Source organism: Molothrus ater, chromosome 5, assembly GCF_012460135.2.
Source record: "Molothrus ater isolate BHLD 08-10-18 breed brown headed cowbird chromosome 5, BPBGC_Mater_1.1, whole genome shotgun sequence".
In the NCBI taxonomy this organism is placed as follows: domain Eukaryota; kingdom Metazoa; phylum Chordata; class Aves; order Passeriformes; family Icteridae; genus Molothrus; species Molothrus ater.
This window is the reverse complement of record NC_050482.2, coordinates 15,868,477-15,892,690: the sequence shown is the minus strand read 5'-3', so window position 1 is coordinate 15,892,690 and position 24,214 is coordinate 15,868,477. Positions and strand designations below refer to the sequence as shown.

At 46.1% G+C, this 24,214-nt stretch overlaps 1 protein-coding gene across 1 annotated transcript; it reads left to right on the top strand.

Annotated features, from left to right (window-relative positions):
- The first annotated feature begins 1,019 nt into the window (after positions 1 to 1,019).
- On the top strand, positions 1,020 to 19,987 carry LOC118697955 (histone H2B 5-like). The gene is made up of 2 exons (XM_036400977.2): positions 1,020 to 1,204; positions 15,375 to 19,987. The coding sequence occupies exon 2, from the start codon at positions 15,407 to 15,409 to the stop codon at positions 15,785 to 15,787; it is 381 nt and encodes a 126-aa protein (XP_036256870.1). The 5' UTR covers positions 1,020 to 1,204; positions 15,375 to 15,406; the 3' UTR covers positions 15,788 to 19,987.
- The last annotated feature ends 4,227 nt before the right edge of the window (positions 19,988 to 24,214 follow it).

Genomic DNA, 24,214 nt, shown 5'->3' with positions numbered 1-24,214 from the left:
GCCAGCCACCGCCACCGGCAGCCACCACGGCGGCCCCGAGACAGCAGCTGGGGAGCCCGGAGAGGTCGGGCTGCGTGTGCACACAAGGATGTGACCTTTACCGGGCTCACCGCCGCCCCATGCGCTGTGTTTACTACAGCCGGTGCCTTCTAGCTGGTGGCGGCGATGCCACCGCCTGTCCCCGCAGCCCAGGGCGGCTCCTCCGTGCCGGAGGGGCGCGGGGAGGAGACGAGGGCCACTGCTCCGCCCGGGAAGCGGGGAGGGAGCAGCCGGACACCCCCTGCGCGCACGGGGACAGCCGTGCCGCAACCGCCCGGACAGCCGGGCCACCGGCCGAGACCTCCGTTGGCTGCCCCGCAACCTCCCGGTCCGCCCCTTCCCCCCGGCCTCGGGAGAGCCGAACAAAAGGGAGCGGAGGGACCAAAGGACAGCAACCCCCTCCCAAGGGTCCCCGTCCGGGGGTGGCGAGAGACACCGCGCCCCGCTGTCCCAGGGAGGTGGCGACGGGCTAGTGGGTAAAGGTATGGACACCCAAAAAATTATTATTATTATTAGTACTAGTATTACTATTATTAGTATTATTAGTATTAATGCCTCCGAGACGGCCAGCGAGGCACTCACCCTGCTCGGAAATCGGAGCAAACTCTCATTCACGCTCCCCGCCGTGCCCAGGCCGCCGGAGCCAGGCGACGCCCCGAGAGCCGCCGGCCGCTGTGCTGAGCGGGGCCGGGCGCGGCCGGGGCCGGGCGCGCCCGCTCAGCCCGGACAAAGCGAGCGCGGCGCTGCTGCGGGCGAGGCGGCAGCAGGTGCCCGTCCGCCGCCGCGGCCGTGCCGAGCGCCCCGCGCAGCCGCCGCCGCCGCAGCGCCCGAGCCGCTCGCCGGGGCCGCGCTGCGCGCCCGCCCCGCCCCCGGCGGCCCCGCGGCGGGAGCCCGCAGAGGCGGGGGCGGGCGGAGCCGGCGGGCGGGCTATGGGCGGTGCGGCACGGCCCGGGCCGCAGCGGCGGCGGCGCACAGCGAGGCGCTCCGCCGGTCGCAGCCCGGTCGGGACCGGAGGCGGGTCCCGGTCCCGCGGCCCACCCGGCGCGGCGGCCGCCGGATCTGCGCGGAGCGGCAGCGAGCAGCCCCCCGGCCCCGCCACCCACACCTGCCCCGCGCCACGCCGGCGCCTGGAGCTCGCCTGCGGAGGAGTCCAGACGCCCAGCAGGCAAGACCCTCCCCTGCGCTGGCTGCCTGCCGTGCGGCAGCGGTGGGCACCGCACGCCGCAGTGTCCGCAGCGGGGCTGCGCTGCCCGGCGTGAGGGCTGCAGCACCGCCGTGCCGCGATGCGGTGTGCGGCCAGCCCTGCCCTGCCCTGCCCTGCCCTGCCCTGCCCTGCCCTGCCCTGCCCTGCCCTGCCCTGCCCTGCCTTGTGCTCGACCCTGAGCCCCGCAGAGTCGGGGCTTCGTCGTTCCCCGGGCTTGGCGAATGCACCGGAACGGTGTCAGCCTTGCCGGTGCTTTGCTGCCATGGTGGGAGTCGTATCGCCGGAGCTCAGTGCGCTCCGGTTAACCGGGGGCGAAGGCGAAGCCCGGGCCGGGCACAGCCGTGGCGGGGCTGGGGCCGCAGCCGGCACTGCCCGCAGTGGGGCAGCGGTGCCCACGGGCTGGGCTGGCCCTCTGCAGCCTGACCGCGCACATGCCGAGATGCCCGGGCCCCCGGGGAAGGAAGGGATTATCCTGTGTACAGACCCCCACTGTGTCAACACTCTGTGAGGTCGTTAATTATTTAGTGAGCGTATAGGGCTGTAAACCATTGCTCATGCACTGTTTGTTGTGTTTTGTGTTGCTTGTGGTTAACCCTGATCTTTTTTCCATAGCTTAAAAAATGCGGGGAGTATACGCCACAGGAAACCCTTTTATTTTTCATTCCCCTCACCTCCAGTCTCACGGGTTTGGTGATGCAGGGGCTGCCTAACAGAGTGGCTGCTGTGCAGCATAAGCAATATTATACAATTTTGTAATAGATTTGTCTACCTCAGCATGCGCCTCTAGCGCAGTGGAGATGAGCTGGGGTTTGCTGCGCGGCGTCCTCCAGCGAGCCCCTGGAGAGGGTGGCCCTGTCTCCACTGCTTGTCTCCAGCAGATTTGTCCCTTTGCAGGGTGGTGATTGATGGCACGTTCTGTGCTCACCAGCATCCTTGTATTTCACGTCATCTCATGCCCTTTGCATGCGGGCTTTGTAACTCTTTCATTTTTTGATATCAAGAATTTATGAATCAAAAGGTGGGGGAGTGTGGAGGCTGAGTCAGATCGTGAAAAAGGAAAGCCAAATGAGAGCGTGCAATTGCATATCACATTTACAAACATGGTTTCATTCATCTCCATATGTTGCTCCTGTTACTACTAATAAAGCTCTGGTTTCTCAGACTGGAGCTACCCTGGGAACACCAATCTTCCTGGCGTTTTTTCTCTATAGCCTCCATAGTATTCCTGTTACAATATGTTATTTTCCTGATTATGTTTTAATTATATTGAACAGGTAAATATCAGAAAGAATTTGATAATATGAATGTACTTCCCACACACTCCCTCTTGTTCCTATTATTTGATGTTCAGAGGAGTGACAGTTTATGTACAGGCAGCAATTTCTTTCTCTCTCTCTACTGGGTAAATTTCCTAATTATAATAACAAAAAAAAAAGCTTTTCTTCCTGAGTGCTTACCCCTGTTTCCTTCCTCTTTCTTTCCTCATTTTACTAATGATAGCCAAATCCAGCATGATGATTTTGGAGCTGCAGGAAATTTACCTTTATCTACTGAAAGATTTCTACAGAAGCCCCTATAGGCAAAGGGAGCCAGAGACAAAGGTCTACTTTAAGCAGAATGGTGTCTGGGGTTTACTTCCCCAGCAGGGAGGTACAACTGTAGAGTGTACAGTAATTAATTTAATCCAGCATTGAGAGAGAAGGAAGAATGATTGTATTGGGAAAGAGGTTTTTTCCAAGTATCAGATGTAAGATTTAAGCAGCATTTTCAATGACCTTTGTGACTTCTGTTTCAGACAAAAGGCAGCAACCTAGTACAAGGGTATCATTACCTTCTCCCAGTGTTGTCCTTTGTTCTCCTTGGGTTTAGCCTGTCACTTCCTAGGGTTTGCCTCTGTCCCTTGTTGGGACAGCAGCACCTCTCACCCGTGACTCTCAGAAGTGCTGTGCTAGCAAGTGATTTTTTTCCTGCTGCTCATTTCCCATCTCTGCTGTGCAAGGTCTTTTTTTCTTCTTGTGGCTCTTCTTATGAGTTTCTCTTTTCTGTGTCTTATTTATACTTAAGTATTTCTGCCTTACCAAACATTGTGCTCATTACTTTATCTTCCTCCTCTGTTTTTTTGTCAACTCATTTATTTTCTCTCATTTTTGTTCCCCTTCATATATCTTCTTACATCTCTTTTTTCCCCTCTGTGTCATTCTCTTTAAATCCTCTCCTTCTCTCTCTCCTTTCTGACATCTCACTTCTGTCCATTGCCTAACTCTACCTTCCTCTTGACATTTCTTCTCCAAGCTGTTCCTCTGGTCACTGTCCTTTTCCTCCCTTACATTTACATATATTTTACTTTAATATTATGTATATATATGTATACCTATATTTCCACTCCACATCTTTCCCTCTTCAGCTGAAAACAAGAAATTACTCATGCTGAGAGTCTGATGCTATTTAACCCCTTTCTTAGCACCTGAAATACACTGTTCCTGCCCATCCTCAAACATATGTATTGGGTAGACTGGAGAACTATGTGGGAAATGTTCTTAAATTCAGATGTGTACTTGAGAAAGCCTCTTGCTCAGGCTGCACTGTGAACAGAGCAGATGTTGTGCTCCCACTGACAGTACCAGAGGAGGACTTTAGGCCCCTTGAACTCAAGAACCTAATGACATTCTTTTTACGTTTCTCAATTTTGGGGGTTTTTTGGGTAAATAAAAAGACTTAGTTTTTAAGTGAGGGACACTGCCATATCTTTGAAATATCCCTTGGATGCTGGACTGACCCAAAATAATACCTCACAAAATGTTTTTCTTTCTTCTCCCCAATTGTTTGTTTTATGCATTTGTTAAGCCAACTTTGTGCAGCTATTGGAAGAAATAGCTGCACAAAAGTGGCTTGAGAAATGCTTTCTCCTCAGCAGAGCTAAGCTCTTCCTCTGGAAAGGGTTCTGTGTGGGGTGAGACTGGGATTTCAGCTTGTCAGCTTCCCTTTTTTCTGGAGCCAGAGAGAGAGGAGAGAGCTGTGACTGCAGGATCATATGCATTGGGTGGAAGATGGAAGAATAGATGCATAATCCAAAAATGCTACATTAACCTCAGAGGGTGGGGGGAAAAGTTGTTTAATAATTTTTTCCCTTGACTGTCACTGACTACAAACACCATCATTGAGGATTAAGGGCAATTGTTAGATTTTGCCATTTAGATAAGAGTCTTCGTTTTTAAAAATATAATTTATTCTTTAAACTTCTTTTTTCTGTGTTGTTCAAAGAGCTTACTACTAACTGGCTGGAATGAAAACAGCTCCATCCCACGGATTCCACCTCCGCTTTCTGGCAGCTTACCTGACTCATAAAGAGAGTGGGGGGTTCTATGTGCCACCTACAGCAGCTCAACATTTTCCTTTGTGGTGAGACTTAATCACCACCCTTGTCATATTATTTCATCGACCTTCTTGGAGTAGGAATTACCTTTCAAACCAGCCTTAAAACTTCCTATAAAAATAGGGTGAGGGTTTTTTCTTGAATTTGGTGAAAGTACATCGGCGGTCCAATGCAGCAAGATTTTCTGTGTTATTTTTTAAAAGATAACCTTTACCTGAGGACCACAGAAGAGAGAATTTCCATTTGCAGAGGACATATCTGTGACATGAGATGTGTCACCTGGAGAGTGGAAATCCATCAGCTGAAGGCAGAGGACCATCCCCTAAGTAATCACTGCAGGTGGTGTGTGCTGATGGGGAAACTGTGGGCTTTTAGCCACAATGGTCAAGGATGACAGTGGGCAAAATTTGTCAGAGGCAGTACCTATATTAGAGTCAGGAAAGACAGACGTGCCTTTGGGCACATCAGATCTCTGTTCCTTATAACCTGTTTGTGTAACCTCTGTGACTGTCACTTGTGGGGAGAGAGATCATATGAAGTAGGCTGATATTTGTCAAGCAGAAAATATTGCATGAGAGAAGACTGCAAGGTAGAAATGAAAACAATAAATAAATACATAAATAAATAAAACCAATAAATGAACACAGAGGTGGCAATGCAATAGGTAGTGTGTACAGGAAGCAATGGAAGAAAGGGTAGGAGAACAGAGCCACCCCAGGTTGTTGGGAGTTACAAAGAGGACATAAGTTACACTAGAAAGCTGGGGCAGAAAGCCTGTGACAATTTTTCTGAAGAAATTCTTGAAATTACATAGGGGAAGGGCAGAAAGGGAGGTATTCTTGAGCTCAGCACTTAAAGATAAAACCAAGTGTGAAGAGAGGCCAGGGAAGGCATTTGGTAAGAGTCTCCTCATTTCTCTGTCACAAAGGCAGGTAGAAACAAGGAACAGGAAGGAAAGGGGAAAATTGAAAGGACTGAAGTGAACCATTGGTAAATATCAAAGAAGGAAGTGTAGGGAAGGGAAGCTGCTTCCACATTGACAGAGTCCTCTTTGGGTCTTCTGGGGGACCTGAAAATTGACTGAGTGACAAGTGAGGTTCAACAAGATGGGAGACAGATAACTTTCTGTCAGGAAGGAGCTGTCTGACCACACCTAATATAAATACAGGCTGTTTTCATTCTTGATGTGTTTGTCTTAAAATGCACTGCAAGTGCAGCAGCTCTGCCCCAAAGATATGGAGGCTGCAGCTGTCTGGACCTTCCAGTACCACCCTGCTCTTTCTTGCATGCCAGAATAATAACCCCATATTATCTCCTCTCCTGCTCTGTGGGTCCTCAGCCCAGCTCCAGTCATCCTCCTGATCGACTGCAGCTGCCTGATAACCGGGACACAAGTCAAGAAAAGGACTTGGCAGTCACCTGCAAAGATGTGCTTCTGGAAGCAGAGGCACTAATGAGCTCTGTGGAGGGAGTGTGCTGGGGAGGCACCAGCAGGGAGGGAGGAGAGCAAAGGGTGAGCACTTCATCTGAGGAAGAAACAGCTTGGGAGGCTGTTGGACTAAAGCAGTGGGGAAACTAAGGGCGTGGAAAGCTCAGGAGGAAAGTGAATGTGGGAGGATGGAGCCAAGGATGGTTAAAAATAACAGTCTTGTACAGCTAATATGGCACTCCACTGGCATTTTAAACCTGCTGCCTTTCTGAGTTTTGAAAAGTGGACTTTACATTTAATTGTTCCAATTGCTACTGACCATCCAGGACCACTGCCATTTTGTCCAGCAGCCCCCATTTTCTTCACTGCTGGTCTAGTGGTTGCAACCAAGTCTTCAGCATATTGCTCTTTGCTTCCTTGCCTGATGTAAATATTGGTGTATCTCCAATTATACCTTGACTTCTCTGGAAGGGAGATGGTGTTTTTTCACTTGCATCAGCACATTTACCACACTAAATTCATGCAATAATGATGCTATCACAAATTAGAGGTAAATCAAAACACTATTCACAAGCAATTTGTACACTGTGGAATTTGGGCATGGGCTAACTTGACAGCCATTTCTTTTAAAGTTTCTGGAGGGCTGCCAGTTTTTCAGCCCTGTGGCTGTTCAAAGTACTGTGGTAGTCTCTGTATGAATACCACATGTGAGACAGGACCAGGTGGCAGCAGACCTGCTGGGGCTTTGAACCTCCTGGCACTTGTAATGGATGTGAGAAAAAGAAGGAAGGAACAATAAATAAAAGAATAAAGGAAAGAGAAGTACAAAGTGAAGGACATCTGTGCATTCTGATAACAATTCTTCAGTAGCACAGCACCATAAAAAATGTTGCCTGGTTAATGTAGAGCAGTTACTTGCTATGCTGGAGCCATTTCCTAGAATTTATATAATATCAGGTTTTGTCTTTGAAATATGGAAGGAATGGATTTCTTTGTCTTTCTCTGCCCTTCCCTTGCCTTTATCCTCCCAGTTCCAACTAAGGATGTAAGTGTAAATCCCTTTCATCTCCAGTGTAAATTTATTCATGAACATTATAAAACTGTTTATTGTCAATTCTTGTTTCAGAGTTTACTTTTACCTTCAATAACTCTTGTGTCTTTAGTGCTTGCCCCCATCTGTTTCTGGAGAAAAGCCAGCTTGCCTCTTCAGGGGAGCTTTGCCAGACCTGGCTGTCCCAGCCCTGCTTCTCTCCTTCCATCTAACAGATTCTCCATTTTCCTGTTTCCTACAGAAGATGACCTCTAATGCTCAGAGGACTCTCTGCCTGTGGTAATGTGATCTGGTGGCAGCAGCAGAAAAAAGTGTCAGTAGTCTTGGATCGTGTTCCCATTCCAGATATTGAATGATCTGGGGAAGGACATTTATCTTTGTTTCCCTGCAGGCTCCAGTAATAGTCACATATCTCTGTTTTACAGTAAAATTGCTTTTACCATGCCAAATTAATTATTAATACACACATTACAGTATTTTCACTATCCTGTAGAAATGAAATCAGATGCTGTGTCACTTGCTGTCCTTTAGCTTGTGACATGGCATGCAGTCCTTTTGGATATAGCTGTCTGGTGCCCCACCTTCTGTGTTTAAAGTCTGTATTCCCAGGCTCTACCACCATTATAAAGCAGCTTTCACATATCCCTGACTTTTTTGATTGCATGCTTTCTGCTATTTTTTCTGAAACCATTTTCAGGACTTGCTGAAATGTGAGTAATGTAGCTGGGAGGGGATGATTGAAGTGAGAGACTCATTTAGAAGGAATGTTGGTCATGATTGATTACAGCTGCACACATCATGCCCTTGCCTGACATTTCTCCCCATGTCGGGGGAGACTTGGTGGTGGTGAGGTCCAGGTCTGTTGAGCATACATGCCCTAGACCCATATAGATACCTGGAAGGTTGTTAAAAGGTTTTGCTGGGTTTATTTTATCCATGGCATTGAGAATATGTGGTAACTACATAGGTAGATCCCTACGTTGTGATGTACCAATCACATCACTCATAAAACCCTTATGACCTTGGCCTGGTCTTCAGCCTAATATGGGCACGTAGCTTTCCACTTCAGCATGGGTTTATGTCCAAATTATTGTTCTCAGTCAGTGTGGCTTGGCCAAAGTACACATTTTGGGGTACAATCTCAGCTTTTGTTTCTTTTTGCTACACCAATTATCCATGGTGCTGGAACAGGGTTACAGGAGCCTGCCAAAGCCTGGGTGTGGGGTATGTAGGAGGAAGAGGTGCTGCATGTGTCTGCATTGGTTCCCACATAACTCCTACCTTAACTCAGAGCAGCTCTCATTTCTTGGTGAAGCTTCTTCTCCCTCTCCCACCCACTCTCTCCCTATGGCCTGCAGGTGTTGGGCTGTAGCTTCTCTCCTATTTTTGGCTCAATGGCTGAATTAGCACATTTTTAATGGATGCCTTTTGCAGCACTTATGGAAATAGCCTAGAATTTTGATAATTCTCCATTACTCCATAAAATGCATAAAAATAGTTTACTTAAATGTGGTAGCAGTTCTTTAGGCTTATTGTCATTACTAGTTTAGAGACCATGGTTCCACTGAAGGAGAGTTATTTAGTGAAGTTTTGCTCTCCTTCTTTTCCAGAGAAATTGAAATTATGTGGATAAAGAGCAAGTGATTTTCATTTTTGATACAGCACAGAGCAATTAGTTTCAAGTCTGCAGTTTTTATTTTCAATAGCATAGGGTGTCATGGAATAAGTAAAGCACCTTTCTTCCATTGGTATTACAGACGCCAGTCATCTATGATTTTGGTGCTCACACCCATCTCCTCTAGTATGTACATTGCAAACCACCAAAAATACATGTAGAGCTTGTGATGCTTGTGAGCAGTGGAGCTGCTGTGATGCCTTGCTCCTTCTGCCCAGCAGGATTGTCCCAGGTCAGCTGGACATCAGCTGCCCTTACACGATGAGCAGGGTCTGACCTCCCCCTGCCTCCAGAGCAATTTTGCTGAGTTAGTCTGAGGATGGGAGCTAAACCCTGCAATTGGACACGGGGCTGCTGCTGACAGGCTGGCTCCCAGTGGGTCCAGTTGAGTTCAAGTGGGATATGAAGGGAAAAGAAGGCTGTTGCTTGAGGAAAGGATTCATGGCAGAAGCAGAAAATCCTGATGATTCTAAAACTTGGGGAGGAAGCTCATGCTGCATTTTATGTGTGAGGTTTTGAGTTATTGATAAAACATTGGGAAGGGACTGAGCCTGCTTGTGTTCTCTGTTGGGCTTCTTGACGATGATTGTGATAACACAGAATCACTGAATGGTCCAAGTTGGAAGGGACCCACAAGGATCATCAAATCTAACTCCTACAGGTTTCTCAGAAACCCTGACCCTCTGTGGGAAAGCTGACTGGAGTGTAATTGTAGCAGGTGCTGGTACTGGGTGTACCCCACACACATTTAACAGGTATGGATCCGCAGAAAACGTCATTCTCCTTTCTGTATTTATTGGATACTTGCTCAAGCATGTAGATCACAGCTATCTCAAAGCAAGTATGCAATGAGTACTCTGACAAAGAACAGATAATAAAGCTTTTTTAAATACTCCTTTATTAGCAGTAACAAAACCTCGATAAAATATGAGGTCTGATTTTTGTGACGTAATGAGCCAGTGGATTCCAGTGGAAATCAATGTCAGCTGTTGGTGCTAAACATCTCTAAACATTTCACATAGGTGCTTTCAGACCTATGTTAAATCCCCATTGACTTCAGACACTCTTTAAATCAGTGTAAGATATGCAGTATTTAGTCTCCTGACAGTCATTCTTCTTGCAACATTGTCTCTCTATTGCTCTAGTTTACTCATGGGTAAGATTTTATTTTCTTGAAAACTTCAATGTATCTTCTCTGCAGAGAGCTCTGATGTAGGGCCCTGCTCCTTACTTTGTAGGTAATAATACAAAATCTCTGATTGAAACCCCTACAGCCTTGAGAATTATTTGCAACTTGGGCAGAAGTAGCACAAGAAATTACAGCTGTTACTGGTGATTAAAAATGTGCTTTCTAAAAATCTTAAATTGAAATTATAGAAAAGAACAGAAAAGGTTCCTGTAGTATTCTGTAGAGAACTCCCAAGCAGTGGGTTAGGACAAGCAAGATAAGAATCAGTCAAAGAGCTTGGACACAGTGCGCTGTTCTGCTTGTATTTGTTCTAAAGAAATCTGAAAAATCTACGTGAGCATCAGTGTCAGGGACTGAGTTTGTAGCATTTTCCTTCTTTGTCAGTGAGTAGAGGTCATCTTCAATTTTAACCTATAGTCACAGCCCTCTGTTCACTAGAAAACTGCATGTATCTATCCAATTTTGACAGATAGCTATTAAATGAAAACCTCACAGGAGCAGAGATACAAAGTGCAGCAGAGCATGTGGAACTGAGGATGGGGTCTTGGTGCTGTTACTGGATTACCTGGGAGGAAGCCTAGGATCTCAAAACTGTTTTCTGCACCCCTCCACCACTGGAAGAAATCAGGCATTTCAGATTAGTTTACCTTATTCTAGGAAATTCTCCTCCTCCTTACTTTAAAGCAAATATTACCTCATCATCACATGCTAGACAACATACCAAGGGAAAAATTCTTTTCAGACCAAAATACAACTATCAGTTTTTGCACGAGGCAACATCACCAATGTCTCACAATGACTCATCATGCTTCTGCTTTATACCTGAGGCAGAGCTTGCTACCAGATAATCACAAATATTGTTTGTTTTCTCAACTATGACTATATAATGACACCTGACAGATGAACAAGTTCTTGTATAATAGTAGATGGCCGTACATAATAAAAGGAAGAGGATTTGCAGTTTGCAGAAATTCTCTTTTCCAATAACAGTCATTTGCAGTCATTACACATTGTAATTTGTAAACTATATTTACCAGATCTCACAAGCATTTCAGAGCAGGTGAATCCATTAGAAAGCCTTTCTTTTTGGTGGAAATATTCCCTAATTTTTTACCCTTTGTGTTTCAAAGAAAATTAAACAAAAAGCAGCAGCAAATTTCATTTAGTATTTCTTGGAATGCAGGAATAAAGCCAGGTATTCTTTCTTTTATATAGTAGGAGAAAATGAGGAAAGGGGCAATAATTGGACAGAATGGACAGAACTCTTATTTAAGGGGCAAAATTATCAGCAGTTGTCTATTGGTTCTCATTTGCTGTAGGAAGGATTAAAGTAGAACATCAGAAGATTAACAAATATCAGAATTTCAGGTGTCCAAATGATGAGAGCTTGAGTTTTTTCCTACAAATACTTAATTTGTCACCAAAACCTCCTAAGAACAAAATGCTGATTCTACAAATGTAACTTTTATGGTTGAATAGGAAATTACAAAATGGGCATGAGGATATACAGTGAATTCCCCAGAGCTCATCATAGCAAGGACAGCTTTCAAAAAGAAAAAAAAGTTTAAAAAATCCAAGTGCTGTTTCCACCTCTGCATGAGGAGAGGTCCAAAAGGGCAGCTCACAGCCCACCCATGGTTACCCATGCACGCTGCTGGCAGCAGCTTGGCACTGGTCCTAAGGACTCAGCAGCAAGGCCAAAAATGAACAAAAATCTTCCCTGCTTGTCTCTCTCCACTGATATATCAAGCCTGGGGATAGGAGACAGCATCAGGTTCCACGTGGGATTTCTCAGCAGGGCTCCTCTCCCATTTCAGATCTGAGAGACTGTGGTGATTTGTATCTTTGAATATGTTTTTCCATTCGCTTTCCCTTTAATGATGCTGAAGAAAGGAGTGTCAGCACAAAGGAAGATGTATCTGTCACTGGCACTGCTCTGGTTTCTGGCAGGACTCAGGCTGCTGCTTGGAACTGGCTGGAAAAATTACTGTGCTTGGTTTTGTTGTTGGTTTTCTGAGGAAGGAAAAAACTGCCAGCACTGATAACTCAGAGCATACAAAGCCATAAAGAAAAAAACATTCCCAGAGATTTTTCTCAAAAACCTCAAACTTTCCAAATGTGCTGCTTGAAAGTGCCTTCTCTTGCATGGCCATACCCTGCATCCCAGGGACCTCAGTGGCCTGGACCTGGGGATGAGCACCATCTCTTCTTAGGAGTCCATGTGGGAATCTCAGGCTGCAGTATCCCATGGGAGATGTCAGTCAAGGGAACACAGCTCATAAAGTGTTCATAAAGTTCTACCCAGTTTCAGTCTCCAAAAGTCACAGAATGGATGAGGTTGGAGGTGCCTCTGGCACACATCTAGTCCAGTCCATGCTCAGAGCAGGGTCACCCACTGTGGGTTTCCCAGAGCTGTGTCCAGTTAGATTTTGAGTATCTCTAAGGATGGAGATCCTACAGCCTCTGAGCTACCCAATGCTTGGTCTGCCTCACAGTAGAGAAGTCAGTCATGCTGGCAACATTTCCAAAATAAAAGCCAATAATTGTTAACCTCCTCAGGTTCTCTCTCCAACTCTCTCTCTTTTTTTAACTTTTTTTCCCTTAAGGAAACAAAGATATACAACTATTTTTATAAAAAGAAACCATTCTTTTGAAGGTCACTTTTTGTTTTCCTCAACAAACTCTCCACAAGGACACTTTGGGAATAATCCTACTAGTTCTGTCTTTGTACCAGAGCAGCATCTGCTGTGGGTTGCCCTGCACTGTTGACAGAAGGATTGGTAATACTGTTGACCATTATTAACATTATTTATATAGCACCTGGGAAATGCACTCAGGCTCTGCCTGCTAGGCACTGCCCAAATAAACCACAAAGAACAGAACCTGTTTTCAAAGAAGATGTTATTTGCCTGTTAAACAGTCAGCTGCAAAGAAATGGGTGGAGAGAAGCACAAGCACAACAAGTGCTGATCTCTGAACTTCAGCATCATTGCTTCCCCCATTGCAGCCATGCATGGGAGGGGAGTGAGATCTGGGCTGTGCTACCTAAGGGTGTTGGCTGATCAAATGGATGGAGATGTCCTGTAGATGTGATCTGTTCTGGAGCCCTGTGAAATCACTCTGGTGCCTGTTGGGCTCTCTATTCATTTTTTTTAAAGCTGCAGTAGAAGTGCACTTAAGAATTAATACTTATTTTAGAAGGAAATACTTTCCGAAATGCTCAAGAAATACTTGTTTGCATTTTTCAGTTGTGTTTTTTGATGAGGAAATGAGCTCAAAAGAAAAAGGAGCAAGTGCACAGTTATTTCTTCCTGTAGAAAAATCATTTTCCATTGAAAAGGTATATTTTCAAGTCTACAAACAGGGGATTTCTTTTCCCAAGACTGTTTCCCAAATAGATAAGAAAAGGAAGAAAACTTGTGATTTCACCAGAGGAAGAAAATGTTGTGTTTAAGTGGGCAGGTGTCAGTTTTGAAAGGTGTCCAGAACTTTCGGGGCAGTCCAGCGCTTGCCATTCCAAATGCCACCACTGGGAAGAATGCCAGAAAAAAACTAAGAAAGGACATGAGGTGGCAGAGTCAAAAACTTATCACATGAAAATCATGTCTTTGGAGAAGGAACTGCTGTTCTGGAGCAGAAGCCCAGCTCTCAGGACACTGGTGCTGACTTTGGCTTCTAGACAGGAGCGTGTTTGGAGGGCTGTGGTGGAGACCTCTCTTCCCCACTCCACAGCATCCCAAGCAATGCCAGCCTGCCCTGGCATTGCTGGGAATAGCCCTGCCTGCAGTGCCCAGTGCTGGCCCTTGCCCAGGGGCTGCCAGAGCAGAGCCCAGCCCTGGTGCTCGCTGCAGGCAGCACCACACAGGCTGGTTTGGAGCCATGGAGGGGATTTGGAAGCAGGAGCTGGTACCCACTGAGGTGTGGGTGGGCACATCAATCCAGACTCAGGATCAAAGGTGTCTCCTCCCACAGGGAGCAACCGGGAACTTGGTATGGGCTTGCTTGCAGCAGTGCTGCTGCATCTGGCTGTGATTGGAGATGGAGAAATCAGACATCCACTCCCTCTCTCCCAAGGAGGAGAGGCAGGGCTGAGCATGCAGCCATTGCCTTGGCACAGGCACTGTTTAGGTCCTTCTCTGATACTCAGAGTGTGCAGACCATATGTTACATCCCAGCTTTCTCTCTTCTGTTTACTTCTATCCATTTCCCATGTGCCAGCAGCCCTGAAGCTCTTTTTTCTCTACTAGTCTCTCTTGGCCAGCAGACTGTAATTCCTAGGCCATCTTCAAAGGAGATGCAGAGCAATAAAACCCAAGCCCTGGGGTGATGCTGTAAGCTCATCCTCCAACAAAACCTGGAGGAGCCTTGTCTTTCAGGGGATGATTTGAAGTATTGTCTGAAACACAAAAGCATTTACCAGGTTGCAACACAGTTATTATTCCCCTTGGCCCATGAAGTAAAGTACATGTAAATTTGTAGTGTATGGGAGGCACACAGTTTTTTCATGGGTTTACATACTGGTTTTTTGTTACTGCACTTCTGGATGAGAGCAGTCAGCTGCAGGTCATGGCTCTCATGTTGTGACCTAATGAAGAAAAACTCAGAGGGAGGATCAGGCATCTTTGGTGTAAACTGTCCAGCAAAGGCTCGCTGTCTTGAAAGCAAAAAGTATCAAATAACAGGAAATAATTTTTTCCATCAACATGTAGCCTGAAAGCACTTTGCTTTTTGACTCCTATCCACATTTCTGTTTCTCAGCCAGGTGATTCCTGCCACCTCCTCTAAGCTTTTCTACTCTCTGGTATTTTTGATAGCAAATGTGAATACTGATGTATTCCTGTAGCTCAGCTTAAAACTGTATTGTTTTTTATATTTCACTGGAAAACATGGTGTCAGACAATAGCCACAGAAATGCAAGCACCCTCAAAGTAAACTTCTGTCTACATGCAAATAAAAAGAGTTTGTTGGAGATTGTAAGCCACGTAAAATAATTTTGACCAGTCTCATGTGCCTGCAGTGATACCTTGCAACAGTCTTGGGCCCATTCCAGCAAGATTTGATTTAATCCGTACTGCAGTTAGTGTTTTCTTTGGAACTGCAGTGTTCTCAGAAAGATGTTCAGGCTCTATCTCATATTTACTGAGTAGATGCCAATTAGGCTTGTGTTCAGAGATGTTGACAAGGCCAGCGTTGTAGGTATTTAAACAAAAACAACAAAAAGCCATACACAACCAGAGAAATTCTTGCTGGCAGTTCAGAAATGCTGGCAGTTCAAATGCTTTTGCAGGGTCATGGGGTGTTCGTCTCAGATTCTGAGCTGTTACTTGCCTCCAACTCAGACTCTCTCACCTTGCAGTACAATTATTCTGTAGAAGGTAAAAAAATAATTAGAATTTTTTTATTTTCTCTCCAAGCATCTCCAAGACACAACAAAAGAGCTCTCAGGATGCCAGAGCCAGCAAAGTCAACCTCGGCCCCCAAAAAGGGCTCCAAGAAAGCCGTAACAAAGACCCAGAAGAAGGGCGACAAGAAGCGCCACAAAAGCAGGAAAGAGAGCTACTCCATCTACGTCTACAAGGTGCTGAAGCAGGTGCACCCTGACACGGGCATCTCCTCCAAGGCCATGGGCATCATGAACTCCTTCGTGAACGACATCTTTGAGCGCATTGCCGGGGAAGCCTCGCGCCTGGCGCACTACAACAAGCGCTCCACCATCACCTCGCGGGAGATCCAGACGGCCGTGCGCCTGCTGCTGCCCGGCGAGCTGGCCAAGCACGCCGTGTCCGAGGGCACCAAGGCTGTCACCAAGTACACCAGCTCCAAATAGCTGGGTGCCTGTCCCCTCTGCAGCGGCACCATCGAGCGCAGGGCCCTCCACGCCAGCACAGGCAGGCAGCCATGGGCTGGGTGAACGGTCACAGCTATTGTCCACAGCAATCTGCAGCCTGGGGATGGGCACGAGAAGCTGCCCAGAGGAGGAGGAGACAGCAATCTGGATGTCAGCTGATTTTCATCATCTGCTCAGGATGTGGGAAGGATCTGCCGAGGCTGGCAGTGGAGGCCCCTGCTTTTACATCTCATTCAAAGAACTGACCAGCCATGGTTTATCCAGTCTCCTCTGTGCTTGGCAAACATTCCTGTTTGGCACTGGGAGGGGGGACTGGCAGCAGCGATACAGAGACACCCTCACTGAAGTCTTCCTGTTTGACTGCTTTCTCACAGTCATCTGATATGGGTACTGAGGAGTCAGCATCCTCTCTCTCAGAGCCTGAATCCCTCCTGGTGTGCAGTGCCTCAGCCCACCCCGTGCTGGCAGAAGTGGCATCAACAGCTACCAGGCACATATTGATTCAACAGCTATCTGTGCTTGACAGCCTGTTTTAAAGAGCAAGCCTGGCAGGCAGGCAGATGCCCACGTTGATAGCAAGCACTAATCCTCCTTCTTGCTCCTGATGGATGAGCCATGGAGCAGGATGAGGGTGCTGGAGCTGCCCACTGCCTCCCACCTTGTGCTGAGGTGGAGGGATGGACAACGTGGGATGTTGGGAGCGGGTCTCTGTCTTTCCTGGCTGCTGCTTTGCCTGCCTTAGGACTTGCTTTGGCATGCAAGACATTGCTAATTCTGCTGCTTTTCAGAGACTTTTCCTGCCTTGATGCTGCCTGGGTGTTTCCTTCCACCATAAGTGTGGGCAAGATGGGGTGGTGCCCATGGGGGTCCCCTCTCCTGTGAGCAATAGGGTAGTGCAGGACAAACAGCACAGATGTTTTGGGCAGGGACTGAGGATTTGGGAAGGCATCTGGTGTGGGAGCACAGGTGGTTAGTGCATTTTGAGGGGTGGGAGGAAGCTCCCTCCCCTCAGAGATCACTGCAGGCAGCTCGCCTGGCCCTGCCCTCCCAAATTCATTCAGAAGTTGGAAAGCAAAAGCAAAATTGGGGGCTGGGTGGATATATAGGGACACTTGCCTGCATCCCAGATATTTAAAATATTAAATAGTTTTAAACTACTTCAAATACTCCCCATATCTTTTAAAAGTCCACAGTAAGGTGAGCAATAATAAAATCATGATAAAGCCATAGAGGTTAAGGGAGGAATGTCTTGGTTACAGGTTTATCTTGCCCAGGCTGCTGGATAGCAGAAGGGCCTGTGTAGAACTGGTGTGAAGTTGAAGCTTCCTACTCAAACCACAAAATTAGCCAACATTAAAAAAACAAATCAAAGCCTCTGGTAGGCAGTAACACTCAAATAAAAAATATTCATGTCTAAAATAACAACAGCTTTCTGCAACTTACTCTGTAAATAAAAGGAGCAGCAAGGAGATAGGATCCAGAACTAGGTGCAGATTCTCCCTAAGCTTCAGGACCTTGTTTTTAATTAAAATGTAAATTCATGCCCCAAAATAATAGCCATGCAGTACATTTCTATCTTTCCCCTGCCTTTATCTCTATCCTGTTTCTTTACACTTTGAGAGTGATTGGGACCTTTGGCAAACTTATGTTGCTTTTGGAGCTGTAGGACTCTGCAGCTCCAGAAGATTCTCATTGCAGTCATTTTTCCAGCTGGTCTGAGGCATAGCCCTGCTGAGAAGCCTGAGAGCAGCCTGGGGTCTCATGTGGTCTCTGTGCAAGAGTGAAGGTCAGTTTGTTTCTGGGCTGCTCACACACCCCTGCTTTGGGTGTGAGCACCCCACACTTGAGAGGGGGCTTTCCTCCCACACTGCTCAGTGATACCACACAGCTGTGTCTCATAGCCTGGTGCCAGCAGGAATCTCTGCTGACAGCTCTCAGAAAGAACCAAACTCATCTCCCTGGGTGCCAGCCCCCACAAGGAGCAGCTCCCAGCAACAGCACCTGTATTCAGTGTCAGTGGCATTGGTAACCTGGGCCTCTTGGCCAGGACACTTTGCAGGTCACAGCTTAGTACTTCCTTCTGTTTCCAGTCAAACACTCAGAATCAGATACCAAAGATGAACATGTACCTGCAGTGAGCCCAGAGCCCCCATCCTTGACACCTGTGCCACAAGAAATCCAGGCAGTGGATGATGTATCAGGGAGGCTCTTGGCAGTGAAGGGCTCGATGGCATTGCTGGAGCTTTCTTCTTCTGTCCCTGTGAGCTGCAGGTCAGAATTCATCCCTGTGGGGAGCTCTCTTGAAGGCAGGAATTCAGAGTGGAATGAGCCCTCTCCAGTCCAAGCAGTGTGTTTGAGCTAGGACAAACATCTCCCAGGATCACCTGGCACAGCCTCTAAACTCTCACTCTTTTGAGCAGAGCAGAGTCCCACTTAAGTCTCCATGGGCTGCAAGAAATCAGGAAAATAAAATAAGGTATTGGCCCTCCAGGGTCTCCTGGGCAGCTCAGGGAGCCAGGAATGAGGCTGGGCACTTAGATGGGAGCTGCTCACTCCATACTCAGAGTACTGGTCCCATTTCCTTCTGCCACTGTTGTCATTCTCCATTTTTGGAGATTGTTTCAGAGAGAGGAGAACCAGTGATTTAAAGCTACAAAAATACTTGAAGGCTTAAAGAAGATTTTTTTATTGTCTAAAGCCATGTGACTGAGACTGATCATGTCCATGCATTTATAGTTTGTCTTTTTATTCATCATTTGCTCTTCACTGTCCATTTTTTTGTGTTTTTTTTCACTCACTCCTGACAATGTGAAGCACAGGATTGAGGAACTGATCCATGTTAAAACAAAACTTTTTTATTTTTTTCCTTTCTTTCAAGCTTTGTTTTAACCCTGTTCTGGTGGCTGCTCTGTTCTGTCATACATTTGTGCGAGCAAAGGGAAGGGATGATCCAGGAAAGGCAAGGCTGGTATAAGCTAGGAGTGACACAGAGAGCATTTGGGAAGTTAATGTACAGGGCACCATCCACCATGGTTAAATGGGAATTAGTTTGCATGTGATAAGCTTGGGCTGAGCCTTAATATTAGAGGCAACAGAAGGTGGTCTAAAAGTTCAAGGATTGATTGTCCTCTAAGTAATCTGAGGTGTGACATATTTCACAGTTTTCTGGTAAGGAGGTTTGCAGCAGAATATGGATTCTGCACTACAGGATCAGTGCTTTTAAAGAGTACATATTTCCCGCTCTGGAATTGAGAAAATGTTTTAAAATTGAAGATAATATACCAAGCCCCACTGTCCCTACCTGATCCCCTCTGCAGTCCCAAAAGCATCTCTGGGCCATGCCTGTGTTTTGCCAATTAAAGTAAATCAACTACAGATTGAAAGTTGAAAAGGAAGATAAAAAAGGTAATACAGCCTTGATACTAACCTCATATTAACCCCAAGGATATCACTGTATTTCTTATTGTTATTTGTTTTCATGTACAATTTAAAGAGAAAACAAGCTGCTATAGAACTTCTGATTTTCCACCCTGCTTCCCCAGAAGGACCTAAAGTCCATCTGCCTTTCACAGCAGAGTTCAACCTATGGAGGAGCTGAGTGACCCCAGCATGGAGGCTTACTCCTGCTCAGGACAGACAGGTTTTTAGTCAAACTTGGGGAAAATGAGCAAAAACCAGTGTGGAGGATGAGTGCCTGTCCTGGACACAGCTGTGTGCCCCACAAGGGACACTGAAGAGTCCTGCCCAGTGGAGCTGTGTGGCCTGTGCACCCTTCACTCTGGTGAGAGGCAGCCCCAAGTCCTGCCACCCCTGGAGTAGAGTTTGGCATGGCCTCTGCATAGCCCTGAGCTTCTGTTCCATCACAGCATTTCCTGAGGGTTTACATCCAGATCAAATTGTTTACAGGGAAAAGAAGAATGGGAACTGAATAATAAAAATCACTTAGTGACAGAACTTGGAGAGTTTCCTGGGACCACCACCTGGGGAGCAATCTTTCATGCTTACTCCATGCATGGTATCTCTTGGGCTTATGTACACAGAGTTTGTCTGACAATAAGTGTTACATCAAGTATGATCCATGTTAAATTGCTGCTGGGTTATGACTTTAGTGCTAATTACCTGCTTTCTGTTAAGTGTCTAAATAAAATGTAACTTCCAACCTGTTGGAAGTCAATGGTACCCAGCTGTTGGGGTGTCTTTGCTTCTGCCTTATCACTAGTGTTCCCTCAAGCCCTGCATTGCTCTTTCTCCATGATATTTCCTCCAGGCCTGGGGTGACAGCAGCCACCCTTCCAGCAGAGATGGAGCACAGCTGATCCTGACAGAGGGTCAGTCAAAAGCCAGAGGAGCCCCTCACTGAAGGGATACCACAGGCTGCCACTGGAGTCCTCATGGGCTGTCACTCAACCAAACATCAGTGCAACATAAACATCTGGTTTTGCTCAAGCCTTCCAATGATCTTGTCCCAGGCAGAGCCGAGCCTGCCATCTGTCCTTGCCACACTCCTGCTTGGGGTGTGCTCTGCCTGGCACCCATCATTTACCCCCAAGCAGGAGCAGTTTGGACGGAACAACGTGAGATCCTGTGGCTGAGGAAGTGTTTTATGCACATTCAGAATTTCTGTTCATCTGAGTTAACAATTGCTAACACTAGAAACATCTTTTCTTGGGCTCTGAGACGTTTATAGGCAACAACCATGGGATGAGATGTAGCATTTGAAAACCCCAGAAAGAAAAAGATCTTCCCTTTAAGGAATGGTTGGTAAATGCACTCCAGTGAAACACTTACCTGCTGGACATCAGCATCATAATGCATTCACTGGAGGGGGAAATGCATGGGCCATGCTGGACACTGTCTGCTGGAGAAACAAGACTTCAGACATGGCATATAACAGCAATCAGAGCTAAAAGTGTTTCTAGTGTCTCTAAAGAAATACAAACTTAACATAATTGGATAAATTAGTATTTAGAGAGGAAAAAAAAATCAACTAGCTGATCTGAAGTATTTATTTCCAAGGAAATAAATTTTGCTACCTGTGCTGATTTCCATTTTCAGACTCCTTTCCAGAGAAACACCCACATGCACTTTCAAAACAGAGCTGACACCAAGGTATCACAAAGACCCAAACCAGGTTATAAAAGGTAGAGCACAACTCTATGGTCATGCTTCTCCAGGATGTTGGGAGATAACTTTTTTTTAAATTATCCAGTTCTTATCTAATAATTGCTGACTGGTTATTCAAAGACCATTAAGTGGACTCAGGTGCCAGATGAATGTTGGCAGAACCAAGTAGAAGAACTCAGGAACATCAAAATAACTGATGAGAGGGTGAGGTTTGAATTAAGAGGAGCAGCCCTTCATGGAATGAGCAGTCCACCTGTAGAGCCTTTGCCAATGGCTGTTGAAGATGCTAGAACTGGCTCAAGGACAAACTACTGGGAGAAAAAGTCTTTAAGTCTTGCTAAACACATAAACTGTGCTGAAAGCTATTATAGGCTGAGAGAATATAGAAAGGAAGAGACTGTGTGTGTCTGTCCTATTCCCACAGTCTTTCTTGCCTGTTCTGTCACAGCTACAGCTGGAAACAGGATTTTGGGTTGGATGCACCAAAGGGCTGGTCTGTACACACATGAACTGTAAAGAGTTTCAGGCAGTTTTCTTAGTTCTGTGGAGCTTAGATCCAAGAATAAAAGAAAGTTTTTTACCTTGCTTTTCTGTCTGGCTCCTGCACTTGCTTTGAAGGTTATGTGGATTCTGTTACCCTGGATTATATGAAAGATGTAAGAGAGGTTTTGTTTCTAAAATAGTTAGGGTTAATAAGCACAGATGTTAAGAGAATGAGGAAAGGAGTTTCTCCTTTCTCATATAATGGAAAGCTGTTCTCAAAAACATTTGTCATTTTCTCCCTTGAAGCAGTTGATTTAAAAAAAATACACCATTTCCTGCCTTTTAATGTCCATAATGCTAATTCCATCCCCTGGCAAAAAAAAAAAAATCTCTAACAGAAATTCATTCAGAAAAAAAATTCTTACAGATTTAACTGTCTTCAAATAAAAGGATATTCCAATAGTAATAGAAATGGGAAGGTTGGTGGGAATGAGAAGGGAATGGCGATGGGTGGGTGTGATGCACCAGAAGGGACCAAAGGCAGGAGACTGTAAGTGATGCTGCAAGATTGACAGCTGCTGGTGAGAACTCTCTGAGGAGCTTACCAGGATACCAGCACACACAGTGTGCTGCGGTTTGGATACAGGAAATAAAGGACAGGGAGTGAATCCTGGTAGCTCCCAGGGCTGGAGCAGGATGGACGGTGTAGCTGCTACCAGAAAAGGTACAAAAGGCACCTCCAGAGCCAGCACATGTCACCAATTAAAGAGCAACTCAGGAGATGTGATGCAGACATGAGGGCATCATCCCTCATGCTCAAAGCATGCAAAGTTGGGCACACATATCCTGTGTGCTGGTCAGACAGCTTGGATACATCTCACGAGGGTGCTGCTGCTGTAAAATAGCCTTGTCTGCCAACAAGGACACAAAGTCACCCTCCTATAGGGATTTGTGTTCAGTTTGCTACACTGTGGCTGCTCATCAATCTTTTGGGTACACCCAGCCATGGGGCAGGAAAACTCTCACCTTCTGGGCACCGCTCCCATTCATGGGCCATTAAACCTCCTCCTAATCAGGTGTGGAAAGCGTTCTTTATACAAAGTACAGCCCTATTTACCAAGACTCAGAAGAATGTCCAGCACAACTTTTCAAATAAACCAGGAGATGTTTCTGACCTAACCTGCCCCATGGACTCAACACATTCTGGTGAATACAATGCCTGCCTCTGAAAAACTCACTCTGGATGGGAGAGCTACGAGTGCAGCTGATACAAGCACCCAGTGTCCAATCTTTGCCTGACACTGACTGGAGGTAAAAAACAAAAAAGGAGGGAACATAAGTGCACCACATTGAATTTCACTGAAGTGAAGGAAATTGAAGGTATTGGATTTTTTTTTTCTGTATGCTTTGGGTTTGTTTGGGTTGCCATAGTATTCAAGGGGTTCAAGGAAGCCTGGTCTTGCAGGCACAGATGGAAACAAGCTATTGAAGTGCTCCATCCCAATAAAACCTGCCCTTGCACAAAGCTTTCTGAGGCATGACTAAGTTATAGCAAAGCAGGAGGCCTACAACAGTGAGGGCTGCCTGAGCACGTTGAGAGGAAGATGGTTGCTTTGTTGGGAGGTTGCTTTTTTTTGGGATGAACATGTATCTCACAACTCATTTCTCCTGTCATCAGGGTAATAAAAAGTCACATCTGAGTTTTTGTAGGGGGATACAGTATGGGTAAATGAAGGTGGTATAGAATGTAATCTTATCCCCTAAAGAGTTGCAGCTGAACCAATTACTAAAGATTAGGAGCAGGCCTGATGTTAACAGGCCACACCTGTAGCAAATAAGAAGAGTGTTATAAAAGAGTGGATTGATGGGAACTGGAGTTAGTTGGCTACTGTGAGGACAGGGAAGAGTCAGTGCTTAGAGGAACTGCCTACAAGAAACATCAAGCAGGTACAAAACTCTGGCAATATGGAACCCTTGCAATGTAATGACAATAGAATTCTTTCAATATAATGACAACAAGTATTGACTTCAGAGATGCAGGATCCTCCCATCTCTTCCACAAACACCCTGCAAATGCTGCATCTACTGTACTCATACTAAGTCCACACTGCTCCTATGCTGACTTGCACTCTGGCCCTGGGTTAGAACCAAACAACTGCAGATTGAAGTGGAAAATCCACAGTAGAGCATGGTGGTGTTCATAGGGGTCCCAGGACCAGGGAAGAGATGAGAATCTCGACTCCATGTTTCAGAAGGCTGATTTATTATTTTATGATAAATCTTATGTTAAAAGAAAATGATATATTAAAACTTACTAAAAGAATAGAAGAAAGTATTTCACCAGGGGAAAGGAAAGGAAAGGAAAGCTCGTGTCTCTCAGAGAGTCTGAGCCAGCTGACTGTGATTGGCCATAAATTAGAAACAACCAACATGGACCAGTCAAAGATGCACCTATTGCATTCCACAGCAGCAGATAATTATTGTTTTTCTTTTCCACTAAGGCTTCTCAGGAGAAAAATCCTGGCAAAGGGATTTTTCAGAAAATATCATGGCAACAGTAGAGCAAAAGAATAAAATCAGAATTCATCCCCCAGTGCCTCTTGCAGCTTGTTTTGTAGTGAAAGGCCTGAGACCCCTCACACTGCAGCTGACCTTGGCTAACAAAAGCTGTCTCAGTGGGGTGTGCCAGCAGCCACTGGGCACTGAGCAGGAGCCAGCCCGAGCTCCTTTGGCACGGATGGTTCAGCACAAAGGAGCCTTCCCAGCCCAGCAGCAGCGCCCTGTGCCTCTGCACATCAC

Bases quoted from the DNA above. Each gene is read 5' to 3' on its own strand.
- LOC118697955 (XM_036400977.2), top strand. From the start codon at position 15,407: ATGCCAGAGCCAGCAAAGTCAACCTCGGCCCCCAAAAAGGGCTCCAAG.